At 45.1% G+C, this 17,970-nt stretch overlaps 2 protein-coding genes across 7 annotated transcripts in view; one reads left to right on the top strand and one right to left on the bottom strand.

The window, feature by feature from the left end:
• Nucleotides 1–4,905: 4,905 nt before the first annotated feature.
• Nucleotides 4,906–8,825, top strand: LRIT2 (leucine rich repeat, Ig-like and transmembrane domains 2). The gene is made up of 3 exons (XM_057421579.1): nt 4,906–5,015; nt 5,404–6,185; nt 7,997–8,825. Exons 1-3 carry the CDS (start codon nt 4,906–4,908, stop codon nt 8,812–8,814), a joined length of 1,710 nt encoding a protein of 569 aa, XP_057277562.1. The 3' UTR covers nt 8,815–8,825.
• Nucleotides 8,826–11,786: 2,961 nt separating this feature from the next.
• The window catches only part of CDHR1 (cadherin related family member 1), a 41,843-nt gene continuing 35,659 nt past the window's right edge, over nt 11,787–17,970 (bottom strand). For 3 of the 6 annotated variants that reach the window (XM_057421564.1, XM_057421563.1, XM_057421567.1), the window contains one exon: nt 12,212–13,658. In XM_057421564.1, the coding sequence (XP_057277547.1) occupies nt 13,107–13,658 (552 nt within the window). In that variant the 3' untranslated portion in view covers nt 12,212–13,106. The other 3 variants (XM_057421566.1, XM_057421562.1, XM_057421568.1) reach the window with 3 other exon arrangements.

The raw sequence follows: 17,970 nt of genomic DNA, 5'->3' as shown, positions 1-17,970 counted from the left end.
ACTGCTGCCCTGGTGATTCACACAAGATAGGTGACAGATGATAGAAACTTGCATTAGCTCTGAGTCCTCTGGTATTGGTCAGGAAAGAAACCCTATACTTGCTAAACTGAGAGTGAAATTTCAAAACATTAAGTAAACTGATTTTCTGCTGAATGTGACTTCAAGACTTTGGGTCAGATTTTCAGTGATACAAGGCATATAAAAATAAATGTCTCACTGGAATTTCTATTGTTGTTTTAACCAAAGGGGAATTAGGCATCTAGTTTTGTCACGGTTAGCTCAGGTAAACTTCTCTCTCTGCTCATAAGCCATGCGAATGAAGCTGCTGCAGAGTTCTGGCAAGGAGAATATTCATCCCTGGAAACAATTTCTTACTTGGTTAAAGTCAATCCTTGGACAGATATGTGCTGCAAGAACTGAAATGAAAATCTAAATATCTTTTGGAATTACTGTATAAGTAGCATTTCAAATGTCGGGGGTCTTGTTTGTTTGTTTTTACACTTTGTTCTGTTTGGCTTTCTCTTTCCTTGCAAAATGCTTCCTCTGTTAATGATCTCTTTGTGTCAAATTTGATCTCTTTTGACAAATTTGTTATTTTTTGGTGTCTATTTCAATTATTTTGCCACTGTCAAGCAAGCCCCTTCAAGTACAATGCTCCCTACTTTTATGGTAACTCATTTTAAAATATAAAACATGAAAGAACATGAGTGTTGGACCGCTTCAGTTATACTTAGGAATAAAGTAACAGCCCACCTGTGTTAGGCAGGAGATCTGCACTGACCTTCTGGGCTGAGCACTTTGTAGCAACATGAGCCACTCCTCTATTGGTACAAAGAAAGACAAGCTTCTCCTTCCACATTATCTTTCCATGCTTGTTTTGGACTTCAGAGTAGTGAAGAAGTGCAAAATTAAGGATAAGGTTTTAAAAATAAGGTAATTGTGTTTTAAAATTTGATCCAAATAGCTCTGAACAGTACTGAAAATTTGCTATGATTTTTTTTTTTTCTGTATTAAAAAGATCTGGAGAAAAGCAGCTATGAAAATGAGGGAACTGAGCAGAATATAAATGAGATAATGTGCCCAGAATGATTAAAGAGGAGTACTGCAAGTAGGCAAAGTGCAAGAAGAAATGTAAAAACAACATGTTGAGGCTTTGAAATATATTTTGCAAAATGTGCTAAAAAGTTTCCAGATTATCTGGTGGCTAGATCCAGACAAAGGCTCATATTTGCTTTGAATTATAAAGTCTCTTCAAATATTTTTAATGCCACATATGCATAAAAATTCCACAAAATCATGTTCAGGCTGACAAATGTCTTAATTGCACAGTATGAGTTAAGCTTGCTGGAAGGCTATAATTGCATGAGTGTGGTCACTTTCACGCTTATTTCAGTGTTCCCAGAAAGAATAGACTAAAAGGTCTTTAAATGATTTAAAAAATGAAAGACACAAAAATGTGCATAAACATGTATATAAAAACCCCCAAACACCACCACCCAAATGTGTAAAGAATGACAATAAAACATTATAAAAGATATTTAAAAAAAATCATTTTTTTAAAAAATGAATGGACATTGAAGAATGAAGACTTTGAAAGTACTGCAGTGGTAAAGTGAAAATCTAAAAGTTAAAAAGCTCCTGAAGAAGCTGACATCAAGGTCTCTCAATGTCAGAAATGCTCTGGGAATATCTGAAAAGTTTCAGGATGTGTATAATAAATAGTTTGTGCTACAGCACTGTGGCTTAGTGAGAGCTTCACCAGCTTTAAAGTTCATGAACAGAAGATACAAATTGTTTCCCAAACCAGAGCAAGAGAATCGTCCCACATTTTATTTTCCTGTTACTCAAAATTAAAAAGGAAAAACTTAACAATTGCCAGCAAAGAGTTCCAGCCACTCAGAAATAAGAGTATACACCCCAGCGAGCAGCACCAGGAGCTTCTCAGAGGCAGCAGCAAGCGCTGGAGTGATGCCCATGTTTCCCAAGAGCCAGGGGCTACTGGCGCTGATGTAGGGCCGCTGTGACCACAGTCACACCCCACAGAAGTTTTTGGGCTCTTAGCTCCTGGTTTTGGCATGGGATACGGACTCTACTGCTGCCCTGAGTGAGAGTTGAAGCCTTTCCTTTCCTCCAGAGGGTGAAAGAGAGTGGGCTGTGCTCCTTTTCAGCTCTCTGTGGGACTTGTTGCTGTGGGGCTGGAGCTGCAGTGTCCCATGGGAACCTGCTAGGAGCATTGGGTTACACAAAAAACATTGTGGAAAGACTAGCAAGTTTGTACAGCTGCTGTTGTTGAAGGCTCATGAAGAAAAGGCTTAGTTACCTCTTTTCAAGTCACCTTCTTATCTTTCAAAGGTGCTTTTTCAAGCCTCTCCTATTTGGTGTTACATGTGCCATACCTGAAATACCCTGCTGAAGCCTTCAACTCTTATATCCTCCTCAGCAGAGACTTCTAACACCTGGACTTGATTTCTTACAGACCTGTATGTGATTGTGGTTTCAAGATGGAGTTCAAAACTCCCTCACCATTGCTCGGAGCACAAAAGAGGCGAACTTTTAACATTTCCTTTGGCAATCAGTGCAGTCTCTTAAACTCCACTTCCCATGGATTAGCAGCAATGTCACTATGGAGGTTTATTTTGACAGCTTGGGTTTTAACCAGCTTGTTCTGCATTTTGGCTTTGGCCAGGATGCCACATGACATTAAAGAGAAGCTGAACCGAGTGGACATCTGTTGTCACAAAAGCCACCATCAAATTTACAGGCAGGCGTAAACTGGGCTGAATTAAAAAGGCATCAAAATCGCACTCCACTAGGGAACATAAACATAATGGCTGTGGTTAACACTGTCTGAGGGATTTTCTTACTTTAACTTTGTTTCCTTGCCTTGCCTTGCCTTTCCCCTTGCCTTTCCCTTTTCCTTCCTTTCCTTCTCCCTCTTTCCCCCAAGAGTAGGTAGCCTCTGTACCTACTAATTCATCTAATTTTGGTGTGTAATTCACCATTAGTTTCTCAGGTTACTGAATCTTCTAAGTACACTTGGGGTCCGGGACTGTCTAGAGAAATGGCCTCTCAACAGCAAATAGTATTAGCCTGAGGACAGCTGGAGGATTGGCCCATGGTACTGACTGACACCACTCTTTCTTTGAAAGGCCATGTTTCAGTCTTGAGGAAGACTGGTGGAGCTGAGAGGAGAGGTGATGTGGGAGAAAGAAAACAACTGCGATTCTTCTGTTTTCCCTGTTAATCAGCAGATTTATTTAAATTAGTATATTTCTAACCGAGAATCCTGGATAAAATTTTATTTACTGCATCCTAGGAAATTAGGCATAATTCACCTGTACTGTCTCCATAGATGTACATTGGGGAATGAGGAGCTAACCAGTCGTTTTTACTCCATATACAAACCTGTCGTTAATAATTGAAAGGGTTTTTTTTTAGGATTTTTAGCTTATATTTTAAGACCCTCCCTGCAGGCCATGGAGGAGGGAAGTGAATGTGTCAAAGGGGGCACCTTCCCTGAGAGTGAAGTAGGTTTTTGTATCATGAGCAAATAAACAACGCTTCAGTTATTAAAAAAAAAAAAAAAATAAAAGATCCCATAATCTTATGGTTAGATGTTGAGCACAGCGAGCATCAACAGCCCAACAGGCCTGTTACTCATGGCCTGCTGCTTGTACACGGGAGCCAATTGGGAAGCACTGCAGCAGTTCCCAGCTGTTTCCCTAGCAGTTCATTTTGCTGATTTGCCTTGAAATCAAAACACCTGTCAATTTAAAAGCTGCAGAATCAATCCTTGTCTTTGGTAGACTTTGCTATTGCACACCCCCCAAAAGCCATGTATAGGTATAAGCTGTCACACTATAAATATTTTTCTATCCTGGTCCCATAGGTTAGAGGTTAAGTAGGTTCAGACTAATCTCGATTGGTGACCCAGCTTCACACGTACTGGCAGCGAGGTTAAGCCCTTTTCTGGCAGCACGCTGCCTTCTGCAGGCTGTAATAAAGCCCATACACACTAGATGGCCCCAGGAGAACACAGTGCTGCTTGGAAATTGCAACTAAACCCTGTTATTTTGGATTAAAAGATGATAAACTTGGTTACTTTAACTCCCTTCTTATAGAATTATTTAGACTGGGTTTTTCAAGCTGACCAAAAGGCAATCAGCATATCTTACAGGAAAACAGAGAATAGCACTGAAATTTTATGTTTATATAATAGAAATTAATTTCCAAGAAATTACTTTCTCAGAGAAGTCCAGAGAGTGGCAAAAACTATATTGCTGTTTTCATTACCAATGTGTAAGAATGGAGATGATAGTTCAGGGGGAAAGTTGTTTTGCAGGAAAAATAATGTCATACTTATGTTTCTATGACAGAGCAACTGAATTTGGAGAGTAGTTTTTGCACTCATCATGTGCAAAAGTACACCATCCACAGAGTTATGGACAGAGTTTGTGGCCTGATGGAATGTGAAACATGCACTATGCACTGACAAATTATAGCTGTGAAGTCTGGCCTTTACTGTGTTTTGGTTTGTTTTTTTTTTTTTTCTTTCCTTAACAAATGCCATTAAAATATTGGAGATTGAGTCAGACCCCTTAGGGAAAAGAAAAAAAAGGTAACTAGGCCTGGTTAACTACTTGTGAGTGCTTGGGAACAGAAGTGGTTTTGTTTCCATATTCATATTACCAACATAATAAACAAATAAATGCCAGGGGTGGTCCCGGGGGTGATTTTTAGCACTTTGACACAGGCTATGAGCCATACTACATGTCTTCTTTAGGGATGGGTCCCCACCAGGATTTATTTCTGCGTCAAGGAAGATTACAGCTAATAGGATTTGCTTCTTGGAGGCTGTTGGCATGTTTGGTGCAAACCCTGCACAGTGCTTTCTTAAAGGAGAATATGGACCCCATTTGTCATATTTTTCTTCTTCTTCTGGCCTTCCACGAGATAAACCTGTCTGTTTCATCTTGTATCACAGGATGCTCTTGTTCTCAAGACAGCTTTGGAAGGTAAGACTAGTTACCCTAGTTGCGGCACCCGTGAAGCAGCTTGGAGAGTTCCAATATATATTTGCTGATGATGTGAGCACCAAAAGCAAACTGATGGCCTTATGATGTGCCTCCTCTAATACTTGAATAGTACTAGCTTGAGCATAGAATGAGATTCCTTTTATTTCCCTGAGATATGTAACTGCATACATAGCAATTTTTATGTCTTAATTGTATTCTTTGCGGGAGAATGGACGTAAGACCCAGAGAAGGAAGGATGTATGGCTTATGCATGCCCTGTATACAATACCTTTTAATTATTCGAGTGCTTGTAGACCCATAAAGGGAACTGGTTTGTTAGCCATGAACATGGTGTACAACCTGGAGAATTTTCTGGTTTCCTCCTTAGGAGTTTGCTTTGTATGTCTGCACTGCTGAGGCAGATCCCTGCAAACATCCCTCAGGACATCCGGAAAATTAGAATAGAAAATTCTCACCTAACAGAATTACCTCGTGGTTCTTTTGAGAATGTTAGTGCCTTGGAGTACCTCTGGCTCAATTTTAACAACATCACAGTGATGCACATCAAGAGCCTGGAATATCTGCCAGCTCTGAAGGAGTTGCGCTTGCAAGGGAACAAATTAAGTTCTGTGCCATGGACAGCATTTCAAGACACCCCGGCTCTCAAAATCCTGGATCTGAAGCACAACCGGCTGGATGTCCTTCCAGAGCATGCGCTCCGCTATCTGTCTAACCTGACCTATTTAGATCTATCCTCAAATCAGCTTACCGTCATATCCAGGGATGTCTTCTACAGCTGGCCGGTCTACCAGAAAAGCCAGAGGGGAGAGGGGCACATAGAAGCTATTTCCAATGCTGTCCTGGCTCTTCATGACAACCCCTGGATTTGTGACTGCCGCCTGCGGGGATTTGTCCAGTTTATCAAGTCAGTTGGCCCACCTATTATTCTGATGAATTCCTATTTAACTTGCTCAAGTCCAAAATTCAGGGCAGGGAAGTTTTTTTATGAAGTGGAGCTCAACAGCTGCATGAAGCCCCTGACCTCAGCCCTTGACACAAACCTAACAGTCCCAGTGGGGCTGAACATCACCCTGACCTGCTTTGTGCAAGCCAGCCCTGCCCCAGCTGTCTGGTGGACCTATTCACTCAAACTTTTAAGGGCATTTAATGGTAAGCAAAGCTTTTTCTTCTTTCATTCTTTTTTTTTTAATTAAAAAATGATGTTCTGTTATTCTACTTGCGTAGGTCTTCAGGCCACCACAGTGACCACACCATCTCTCCAATCCTTCAGAGCACCAGAGCTATTGTGGTGGCAATAATCCAAATAATCTTAATCATACTGCATGTCTAAGCATGCCTGACCAGCATGAGAACAGCTGCTTCACCCAGGATATCAATCAAAGATGAAAGGAGCAGAGCCTCATTTTTACACAATTATTTTATGTAAATCAGCCTGGAGAAAAGAAGGTTGTGTGGAAACCTCATAGCAGTCTTCCAGTATCTGAAGGGGGACCTACAAGGATGCTGGGGAGGGACTTTTCATCAGGGACTGTAGCAATAGTACAAGGGGCAATGTGTTCAAGCTTAAACAGGGGAGATTTAGGTTAGATACAAGGAAGAAGTTCTTTACTGTGAGGGTGGTGAGGCACTGGAACAGGTTGCCCAGAGAAGCTGTGGATGCCCATCCCTGGCAACATTCAAGGGCCTTGATCAGCCTGGTCTAGTGGGAGGTGTCCCTGCCCATGGCAGGGGGTTGGAACTGAATGAGCTTTAAGGTCCTTTCCAACCCAAACCATTCTATGATTCTACATGTGGATTTTTAGCAGTGGCTCTTTCATCACCACACATGATATTAAGAACTATTAATATAGTCACACATGTATAATAAATCTGTAGCTATCGAGATACAAATCTAATTTATGCTATATATGATATATTATATATGCACACAGTATATATTTGTATGTACATATGTGTGTTTGTAGGAGCACGCACACACCTACACTTGTATGTTTCTATGCTACTCCCATCTTTTCCCAAGAAATACCCACATAAACCACAAAATCATGCAGACTTGTTGCCTGTCTGTATTCATTCATGCTCTATAACCAAAACAGACGTTGTCATTCTCCATAAGCTTTGTTTATTTATGTTCTTTACTGAGGTCCTTGTAATATGAGGCCTTTTCCTCCTTATCCAGCTTGGGTCTTACAAAGCTTCCCTCACATTTATTCTTACTAAGAGCCTTCAGTAGGGCAAGTTGCTATTTTCATCAGACAAGCTAATAATGCACGTGGGTTCCTAATAAGCCAGCTAGCTAAATAAGATAGCATTAGCCCTTAATCCTGGGCTGATAGTTGCTTTAATTGCAGCATTGTAGCACTTGTGCATCTTTCTGCAAGCACATGTTAAATTAATTACATACAAGCTTTCCCCAAGCACAGCCATGTGCCCCTGTTTGGGTAGGCAACAGGGTGTTTCATACCGTTCTTCAAGCTGCATCTCACTTCCAGACCAACAATGCGTGGTTTCACACACCTCTTTTTGGCCCAAGCCTCTTGAGACTGACATTTTTCTACATTCAATCCAAATGGAGGATGGAGCCTGTGTCCAAAAGCAGTGGTGCCTGCTGCACCTCAGTGGCTCTCCCTGGCTTGCCGTGACCTGAGGACATTGATGGCAGACGGCATACAGGTGGCTTGGCCTCTGCCCACAGCAGCCTCCCCAGCGGCTCACATTGGGGTAGCCATACACCCTGTCTCCCATCCTTAGGTGTCCAAGTGCATTTATTGCCTTTCTGCCTGGAAAATGCTTTGCTGACAAGCTCTGCGGGGTTTGGCACACTCCTCTGCCCCCTCATCCTCTTTCCCTGGGGCAGGGCAGGCTCTGCCTGGCCTCCTGGCACCCATCCCACATTAGAGTGGTCCTGGCGCTACCTCAAGATGTTTCTGCGTGCTAACACAGCTCCCTTTTGCCTGCAGTGTCCACGGAGCCCATCAGTGAGGACATGGTGCGCTCAGAGCTGCTGATCCCCGCAGCACGGACAGCAGATGCTGGCAACTACACCTGTACAGCTGCTAACTTCTTGGGCAACACCTCAGTGGCCATCAATCTCCATGTGCGGTCCCCGTGGGCATCCTCAACCACTACCACCTCAGGCTGGGCTCCCATTGGCCCAGCTGAGTCGGGAGCCCACGTAGAAGTGCGCATTGCCAAGCAGACAGTCTATGGCATCACCCTGGAGTGGTTTGCAGTGGCAGCAGCAGCAGGCGAGCCAGGGGAGACCTGGTACACCCTCCTGGTGGGCCGCTATGACGCGGCCCAGAAGGACGCCATCTACATTGGCCCCGGCATCAACACCTACTCGGTGACTGACCTGCTGCCTGCCACCAAGTACGAGGTGTGCGTGGCTGTGCGCAACCAGGCGCCTCGCAAGGGCCAGTGCGTCGTTTTCGTCACGGGCAGCGACATCAGCCAGCTGGAGCAGCGTGAGAAGCTCATCCACATCGTGGTCATCGTCTGCGCCATGGTGCTGGCTGTGCCCGCTGGCATGTACGCCTGCACTGCTGAGGCCCGCCCTGGCTGCCTGGCCCGCTGCCCCAGCATGTGCCCGCGCCGCCGCCGCGGGGGCCAGGCCCAGGCTGCGGGCAGCAAGGAGAGCACGCTGGACAGCCTGCCAGCCGGCAGCGAGGATGGGCTCTGCCTCCCCGAGGGTGGCCGCAGCATCCGGCGGCCCCCAGCCCGTGATGAGCCTGGCAAGACCCGGCCACCCCACAGGAACAGCGCTGACCTCTACTAGCCCAGCTGTGCCCGCCCTGCCTGTCTGCAGCGGCACCTTTTAGAGGTGACCTCAAGCCACAGTACGTGCTGGTTTGCTTGAGGGACCGTGCAAAGGAGACTCCGTGCTGCACGGACTCAAGGCATGGTTGGGCACAACCACTGGAACTGCAGCAGGCTTGGGAAGTGCTGCGAATAGGGGTGCTCAGGGTGTGTGGCTGTGAGCCCACAGCCCAGGTCTGCCTCTGCAACAGTGTCACGGAGCAATGCACGAAAACATACAAACACAGCATTAACAAAAATACCCCAACCAAACCAATAATAGTGCATGTGGCAAAATGCCAAAGGTCTCCCCTTGCTCTCACTTCACTTTATTTTTCCCAGCTGGAGCATGGATGAAGAGATTCATTCGCAGCTCTGCCCTGTGCCAGGTGCTGCCTCATTGAAACAGGGACAGAGAGCCAGGGCAGGTCTGTGGTCATAACCAGCAACAAAAAGTAGCGGGGGGAAGACTGAGTCAACATGATGGAGCTATTTTAATTACTTGGAGAAAAGATGGCGCTGTGGCTGTAGGGTGATATGGGAGGTGATGGGGATGCTTGGCTTGGATTGGGCTGGCAGGACAATTGGCATGGGGCACAGACAGTGGTGGAGCCAGGGCTGGGAGCCAGGCACCTTCCCCAAATGCAGATGTGCTGCCTGCCCACCCTGCTGCTTTGAAACCAAAGCTTGACTCCTTTCTAGAGGCAAAAAACCCCAGATGCACATGTAAAAGCAACCAGCCCCCAGCTCACAGAGCAGCTCATGCTTTATTTCTCGGGGGTCTGAGGATGTGTGACTTATTATTTTTTGGTTTTGGCCTCGTGCTTTCCAGCACAACAAAAGCACGTGGCCAGCAGACCCACAGCACTTTTAAATATGTGTTTAGACCTCCTCAAAAAGATAAGAAATAGAGCAGGAACCTCAGTGGTAAGCAGAGACAAAGCCTAATGTGAGCTTCACTACATGGCAGTTTGGCTTTCTAGTTGTAGTTTGGTTTTTGCTGTGTTTTCCATGCTGACCCTCCTCAGGCCCTGTGTTTCCTCCCCCAGCATCTCCTTCTGCTGTAAGCTACTGCGCAGCTTTTGAGCAGAGACCTGTTTTGTCAGTGCTGACTCTCAGTGTTATACTTCAAGAGACTTCCTAGTCTTGTCAGTCTTTTGTTGTCAAAGTAATAAATGTGATGGATTTTCAGAATATGCAGACGTCCTCTGCTTCATTTCTAGCTTTTTACAGTTACAAACTGTAAAAATCCTGGATGCCAAGGGGCTCTGAGGTTCAGCTGCAGGGATGGAGGGAGCCTGGCTGTTGCAGCACATCACAGGGGGTATGGAGCAGTGAGGAATGAGCAGCAGCAGCCTGCCAAGCAAGGGAGATGACCTTGTCCTGGAGAAACCCCTGGGGACATAGTGCATACAGGGACAGGCAAGAGATGATACTGGTTGAGGTCCATCACTCCCCATGTGCGAGGGGTGAGTGAAAAAAAACACCAGTGCCTGTAATGACTGGCCTTCTCCCACTCAAGTCACCGTGGAGGAACAACATCAAACTGTGGAGACCAGAGAGAGAGACACTGAATCACAGTGAGGGAACAGCCAAGGAAAGACAAAACAACCCATCACCACTTAACAAATTGCATACCCAGTGAGCTCTGGCATCAGACAAACCTGTTGTCTCACAGGGAGCTTTCCTGCCACTGGGGCTGTGCCGCAGTGGGCTGCAGAGTCCAATGGGCATTCGGCCATGGACTCATCTGTGACCCTGCCTGTCCTCTGTGCCTTACAGCATCCTGCTTCTCACCTCCTCTCCTTCCAGGCTAGTGTTGCGCAAAATCTACACAGCCCCTCTTCTGACTCATGGCCTGCAAAAGAGGCCATTTTGTTATCCTAGAGAGACCTCTGGTTGCCTGCACCCATGTGGTCAATACCAAGCAACAGCAAGGCCTCACTGCCAGCAGAAGGATGTCATGCACAGAAGCACCTTTTGCAGGTTGTTTGTTTTTTTTTATATAATTTATTTATTTATTAAAAAACCCACCCTGAAGTTGAAATACAGAGTAACTGGAGAAAAGTCTCACAACATAGTAATAAAACATCTTTATTCTCTCTTAAATACAATCTCTAAGACTGTAAGACTATAATGCCTAATAAATCTCAGTTAACTGAATGGTTTTTATAGGCTTTCCTCATTGGAGAACAAACACTGAATGCTGGCTTCAACACAACACTGGGAAAACAGTAGTATGGGTAATAAACCACAGACTTTTGATACCTTGGGAAAGACTGCACAACCTGGTGGAGACACAACCAGCAGAACACACATGCTTGCACAGGGCAGTGGGAGTGTGCCCAGTGGCTGCACATCCCCTCCCTCCACCCGTAGCCAGAGGACAAGGTGACCACACACAACAACAGAGCCTGGGCCTCATGCCATTAAGCCCCAGGAGGAGGGATAAGTAAGAAAAGTGATGGAAATGAGAGATATGACAGGGGAGCAGCACTGAGGGCATAGCCCCCCTGCTGAGACCTTGCTGCACTACTGGGATACAGCTCCGCGCTCAGCCCACAGGTGACATGAGCTATGGTCACCCTCTGACTTCTGGATGTATTAGACTGAAGTTAAAAAATGCAGCATTTTCCCTGTATCTAGGGAGCTTTATATTCAACCAGCTGTCCCCCAAGCTGATGCAGAGAAAGGAAATTAGACCAGCTGATGGGACGTCAGGAGAGGAATCCCTGAAGGCCATGTCTGCTGGAGCTGGAGAAGAGTCTCAGGAAACCCTTGAATTAACAGTGTTCTGTCCTGTAGGGTTTCCTCCCCATCTTGACTTTCACAGTGCCAATCCATGACAGCACAGCTGCCCTGCAGGGCCAGGGCACAGGCAGAGGTGCAGTGTGCCATTTCCCAGGCAGCCTGGTACACACTGCTTTTTCCCAGAGGGTGAGGAAACAGTCCCAGCTGAAAAGCATGCCCTCAGAAACAAACAGGAGGGTGAAACTGTGTATCCAGTGAAAAAAGATCCAGTGAAAAAGCGTTCTGCCTTTGGTGCCTTTTTACTGTCATGTAACAGGCAAAAAAAGTGTCAGCTGCCCCCCACCCCCTGCATTACTCCTCCTGACGGTTGCATAATTCACTCAAAAGTACTGACAGGACAAACCAGAAACCTCCTTTGCACTCACCAGTCCCTGGAGCAAGCCAGGAGAGGTGGTGAAATATATTCCTCAACAGCTCCTGTTAGCAGGGTACAAAATCAAATGATCTTTCCACACACTTCCCTGACCGACATATGCAACTTTCCAGCACTTGTCTGTATTTTTCACTTATCATTTTGATCTTGGTTTTCCCTTGTATTCCCTGCTGCTTTCATCACGTCCTTCTCCGTATGGGCTTCCCCTCCTTGGGGGACACGGTGTCAGAAGAGGGCAGTATTGAGCAAGTGCTGCTATTGAACTGTGCTCCAATCTTGCCCCAGCTGGTCTAGAGAAGGCTGAGGTGGCCTTCCTGTCGGATGATTACTAGGCAAGTTCAGAGCAGAAGCAAAGCACAGCATCATGTCAATGTACTCTGGCAAAACCCATCATAAGCTGCAGGAAAATTATGACCTTTTCCAAGTCTGTCTGCTTACCTTTTGGGAATGAAGGTACTCAGGCCATGAGCACATTGCTCTTCCAGCTGTTGCAAAGTGTGTTGCACCCTGAGGACAGCAGGTACCAGCTACACTATACCTTCTTGCAGCATGCATTGTCACTGCTGTAGGAGACCTGCACATTGAGTCAGTGCTGGCACTACAGCCAGGCCAGTGTCTTCAAAAGTGAGTCTGGGATTGGGCATGATGGGGTTTTGGACACCTCAGACACACCTATGAGTCCAGGTCAGAACTGGCATCCTCCAGTGCCTTGGCTGCAGAATTCTGTGTTTGAAAACTTGGACTCTGGGTAGGGGTCACCAAAATGGGGGCAACCTGAATCCCTGTTCACTTGGGGAAACTGTGGCTGGCATGAAGGTACTCAGTACCCTGTTCAGACAGCTGTTGGAAAGGACCAGCACTGTGACACAAGCCAAAGGTACTGCAGCTGCAACTGGACAATGACCGCAGCTATGCTATAGGTGGGGTGACTCTGTAGCATGTAATACTTGCAGAAGGTGAGGGGTGTCTATTCCAGCACAAAGCTGCTCTCAGTTCACGGAATGCTGACAGACACAGGGAAAACCACAGCACATAAATATATCCACGCCCAGCCACAATCTGCAGTCACTGGGGGCTGCCAAGAGCACCTAGATGTGGGGCTCACCCATAGCTGCGTTCCTCTTCTCAAACCTCATTTTGAGCTCTGACACAAGGGCATTGTGGGCACTGCCATGACCTCTCTTCTTCACCTGCTTGTTTATAAACTTGGGAGTGAGGGAGCCGGACACAGTCGGCACCCGCCACCCTGAGGCATCACCCCTGGGAGCCACGGTAGGGGGAGGTGGAGGCAAGGGAGCAGTCGGCGGCACAGGGGCAACCTGGATGTTGTTGTTGCTGTTCTCATTGTGCAGATCTTTGGCATCATTCTCAACAACAAACTTCTCTGCAGCGTTGCTGGGCCTCTTGAATTTCAGCCATTCCATCCTCACTGTCCGGGGCTGTGGGGTCTGTCTCTTTTTTATGATCCGTCTTACCGGCATGATTTTGTTGGACCGCTTGTTGCGCCAGAACATGGCAGTAGAGATCATGATAGTTATCAGCACCATTATGCCCATGACACCAGCTAGCACTCCTAAGGCTTTCATGGGGTTATCTTTAGTTTGCATCAAAAAGGCGGCCATAGGCCCTTTGTGAAGAGTCTGTAAAAGAGTACAGAGAAAACACATGACTTACTCTATGGGACAGACAGTGACCCAGAAATTTCATTTGTCCAAAATATGTAACAAGCAGGGCTAACTAATGGAAGTTGTCTCTAAAAAAAAAAAAAAAGAGAGTCGAAGAGCCAGCCCAGGTTTGGAGACTTTAGATGGAGCAGGACACTGAGCAAGCATTACAGCATTCCGAGATGCTTACAATAGTGAAAGCTTACAGGAGTACTACTGCCAAATTAGGGTGGATTCCTGCATGTCACCATAGTGTTTGTTTAATTTGCAAGAACTGAGGAAGAAAATAATTGGCTCCAGGATCTGCAGCTGTATTGTTGTATTACATTTCAGAGTTAATTTCCTAGGAATAATAGTGTTGAACACAAATAGAAGTTTATGAGTAGAAAATGAACTTTCAACAACAATTGCAGGTGATATGGTGTGCAGTTTATAGGACTATTACTGAGCATGGCATTGAAAAGATTATGAGAAAACCTCACTTCATAAAATTACAGTGTACAAAAGAGTAGTTAGCAGGTATGTGCTCCATTCTGTTTTCAAGTACTCTTTTACAGACATAACAAAACTCTTTGAGGTAGGGGAGATGAGTAGAGTTAAAGAAAGAGCTTTGTTTTTAGAAATAAAAGAAATAAACAATAACATAAGCTACATATGGCATATTAAGGACAAATGAATGGCCAGTTCACTTTGCAGCTTAGCACACTGTGCGTCTCGGAGGTCCCCGTATAATTTTGCGGATTTTGCCCTGTGGGTGGAGCTTGGATCTTTTCACACTTTTCCAGTACATGATGGTGGAGATCACCATTGTTACAGAAATGGTAGAAAGGACGCCACTCATGCAAATTCCAAATATTGTCCATGGACGCTTCTTGAGGCCTAAAATATAGGATCTTACCCTGGACTTGATCTGGAAATATCAAAAATAAGAGAAATGGTCAGCCCTCAAATAGTTATATTTGAAGGAGGGCAATATCTATCATAAGTACAGCTAGGGGACTAAGGTGAAATGCGTACAGGACAGAGAGCATATAGTGTAAAGGGAGCTAAGTGTTGAACTAGGCACAGGAGAAGAGACAGTTGTAATGACATTGAACTGAATCCAGAAGCACTAACCGAAGTTAGGAGGCACTTCTAAACACCTGGTTGATCAGAGAATAGAGGGTAGCAGCGTGGTACATAGATCACCTTTATTCCTGGCACGGTAGTCCACCCTGGACTACATTTCCAAGAGAAGTTCGTAATAAATACAAGCTCCTGCAATTGTATCTGGACAGAGAGTAGTGTTGTGGAAGGCCAGGAGATCCTTCAGAAATGGCACATTTCTGGTTCATTTAGCAAATAGCTGGTCATAAAGCTATGTGCAGCTGTGGAGAGACAGGGCTACTCATCATGCCCCAATCCTCTGTCCTAGACTTTGGGAGGGAATCATCACCCAAACTTTCCATTTCTAATAACAGGTTATCTGCATTTTAGTTGGTTGTCTAAGCTGCCAGCTTTTTAGTCAATGGGGAGAAAATGACATGTCCAAAGCAGTAGTCACCCCATGCTAATATAGATCTCAAAGGCAGTGAGTATAAAGACAGCTTTGTGACTAGCTTGGTCTTGAACTTCTCGCTTTTAGTCAGTTAAAGTGAGATCACATGGATTTCTCTGTATCAGTCTAAACTAGGATGCTCATCTCCCCATCCTCCCCAGTCTGTGGAGGAAAACAACTAAGTATCCCCCCAAAATGTTTCAGAGCACCTCTTGTCAGATATTACACAGGAACACTATTTAAATCACATCCCTAAACTTGGGGAATGTAAATTCATTAATAAATACCCCCGTTGCCTTCACTTCTGTATTTTCATAACCTACCTCAAACACATTATCCAAGCCCACTCCTCTACCCTGAATATTTCCTGTTGTCAAAGAGAAATGGGTGAAGAAATGCTGTTGAAATTCATGGACCATTTAACTTTACACGTAGCGAGCAATTTTCATCATTTTGCTGTGCAAAGAGTTTTCCCATTATTTAAGTAGCGATAGGTTTGGGTTGGAAAGGACCTTAAAGATCATCTAATTCCAATCCCCTGCCATGGAGAGGGACACCATCTACTAGACCAGGTTGCTCAAAGCCCCATCCCACCTGGGCTTGAACACTTCAAGGAATGGGGCAGCCACAGCTTCTCTGGGCAACATATTCCAGTGCCTCACCATTCTCACAGTAAAGAATTTCTTCCTAAGAGCTGAATCTCCCCTCTTGCAGTTTGAACCTGTTTCCCTTGTCCTATCACTACACGCTCTTGTAAAAAGTCCCTTTCCAGATTTCTTGCAGGCTCCCTTTAGGCACTGGAAGCTTCTCCAAGGTCTCCCTGGAACCTTCTTCAGGCTGAGCAACCTCAACTCTCTCAGCCTGTGTTCATGGGCAAGGTGCTCCAGCCCTCTGACCACCTCTGTGGCCTTCCTCTGGACTTGTTTTAGCATGTTCACACCCTTCTTATGTTGTTATATTTTCCAAAGAGGATGCCCATGTCAGTCTTTGCTACCAAAATGGTAACTAATTTCCTTTGCTTTTCTCTTTCCTATCACAACAGTTTGCAGTGTGCAGAGACGCACATCTCCTGGCAGCTTCTCAAGGGCCTTTCATAATGCATGGGTTACAGTGAACAGAGCAAGTGGCTGATGTACCCGGAAGTTGGACACACCAGGAGTGTGTGGTTGAGCTGTTCAACCACAAGAGCAGCTAAGGCTCCTCAGCTGTATTTAGAAGTCTAAGTAGGTGAAGCTGTTAAGAGCCCAAGCTATCACAGATTATAAACAACCCAGGCTGTGTTGACTTGAGCAATTGGATTTGTGCAACACCCAGCTGGTTCTGTGGAGCCTATTTCTACATAATAAGCATTTCTGGACTTTTGTTCTAGCCTGGTTGCAGGGATGGACTGCTTGCTACCACCAAAGCACAGTTGGTGTGCTTTACAAATACATTTTCATCTGAAAGTAATACAGTTTGTGTGCTTGGAGCAATCTGAGATATGAGCCATCCCACAGTAATGTGGGCTGATAAGGAGATTTGCTTCAGAAGTAACTCCTGATCTGAGGTAAAACACAAGCTGCCCCCTTCAGTGCTTAGCCCAAAGAGCAGTGCTATGACTGTGTATGAAGGCTGCATTTACATCACTTTGCAGTACAAACACCATCATGGGGCAAAACTTCTCAAATCAAACCAACCTTCTCTGAACAACTGTTTTCAAGGTCCATGTAACTGCAGAAAGAAGAGGCTAACTGCTCTGCAGCTGTGGTAAAGGATATTTAGTGCCATCAGCAACCACAGTTTCTGTGGTTTCAGAGTTAATATGAGGGACAAGGAGATCTCCACAGTAATTCACAGATAGCATTTGTTGAACCTTTCAGTTAGGAGGATCTAAAACTGAGACTCACCAGCTACATTTAGAAGTCTAAATGAGGGGCCAAAGCTATTAAGGACTGGAGATTATGCTGTCTAAATGTGGATTTAAGCTTCAGTCCATGAAGAGGTGTAAATAAACACCCCCATATATTTGCAGAATCTCAGTGGAGTCATAAAGAGGCAGAGGGATCTCCTCATCAGGCCAACCTTCACGAGTGGGAATCAGCTTTCCATGAAAATCTCAGGTAGCAGGAATAGATTTTTGAGTGAGACATAGGGATGAAAAAGCAGTGGCTTTTTCAGCATGTTTAATATTCTGTTGAGAAAGGACAGATTAACAGTCGCCACTCAATACCAATTTCCGTAAACCCAGACTCAGTTAAATTAAAAGGCCTCTGGATTTTTTTTATCACTGTATTATTCCAAGACCAAAAGGTCTTCTTGATGTGCAATACTGCTGAACTTAGCCACTAGGCATCTATCTCAAAGGGCACATCCCTGTGCTAATTGCAATGGTAAATGTTAATCAGAAAATATGCCTGTTTAATTACTTAGTGTGATTAACACTGCAGGAAACCTCTAGAGGATGTATTCAAAAATATCCTCCTTATCCAAAATCAGTAATACATAAATGCCCACCAAACAGCTAACTGAAAGAGACTTTTTACAGCTGGAGAACAGAGGGATGAAATACACATTTTTAACAGTCTCAGAGAGAAAACTGGAGAGTACACAATGTTCCTATACCGAGAGACTCTTCTTCACAAAGCTTTGGCAGTGATTTCACGGTCTCTGGGGCACAGAGAGGGACCAAAGGTTGTGTACGCTGATATTGCATTACATCTCACTCACATACAAGCTGAAATTTGAGAGTGGTTTTTGCAAGATGTGATGCTT

The sequence above is a fragment of the Pezoporus wallicus genome, unplaced genomic scaffold (genome assembly GCF_028554395.1).
Source record: "Pezoporus wallicus isolate ANWC-B61680 ecotype Strahan unplaced genomic scaffold, APGP_CSIRO_Pwel_v1 contig_4816, whole genome shotgun sequence".
NCBI lineage: Eukaryota > Metazoa > Chordata > Aves > Psittaciformes > Psittacidae > Pezoporus > Pezoporus wallicus.
Note: the sequence above shows the minus strand (reverse complement) of the source record. Positions and strands in the feature narration are given on the sequence as shown.

Bases quoted from the DNA above. Each gene is read 5' to 3' on its own strand.
- LRIT2 (XM_057421579.1), top strand. From the start codon at position 4,906: ATGGACCCCATTTGTCATATTTTTCTTCTTCTTCTGGCCTTCCACGAG. The intron at 5,016-5,403 runs GTAAGACTAGTT...TTTCCTCCTTAG, and splicing joins TCTCAAGACAGCTTTGGAAG to GAGTTTGCTTTGTATGTCTG. The intron at 6,186-7,996 runs GTAAGCAAAGCT...TTTTGCCTGCAG, and splicing joins ACTTTTAAGGGCATTTAATG to TGTCCACGGAGCCCATCAGT.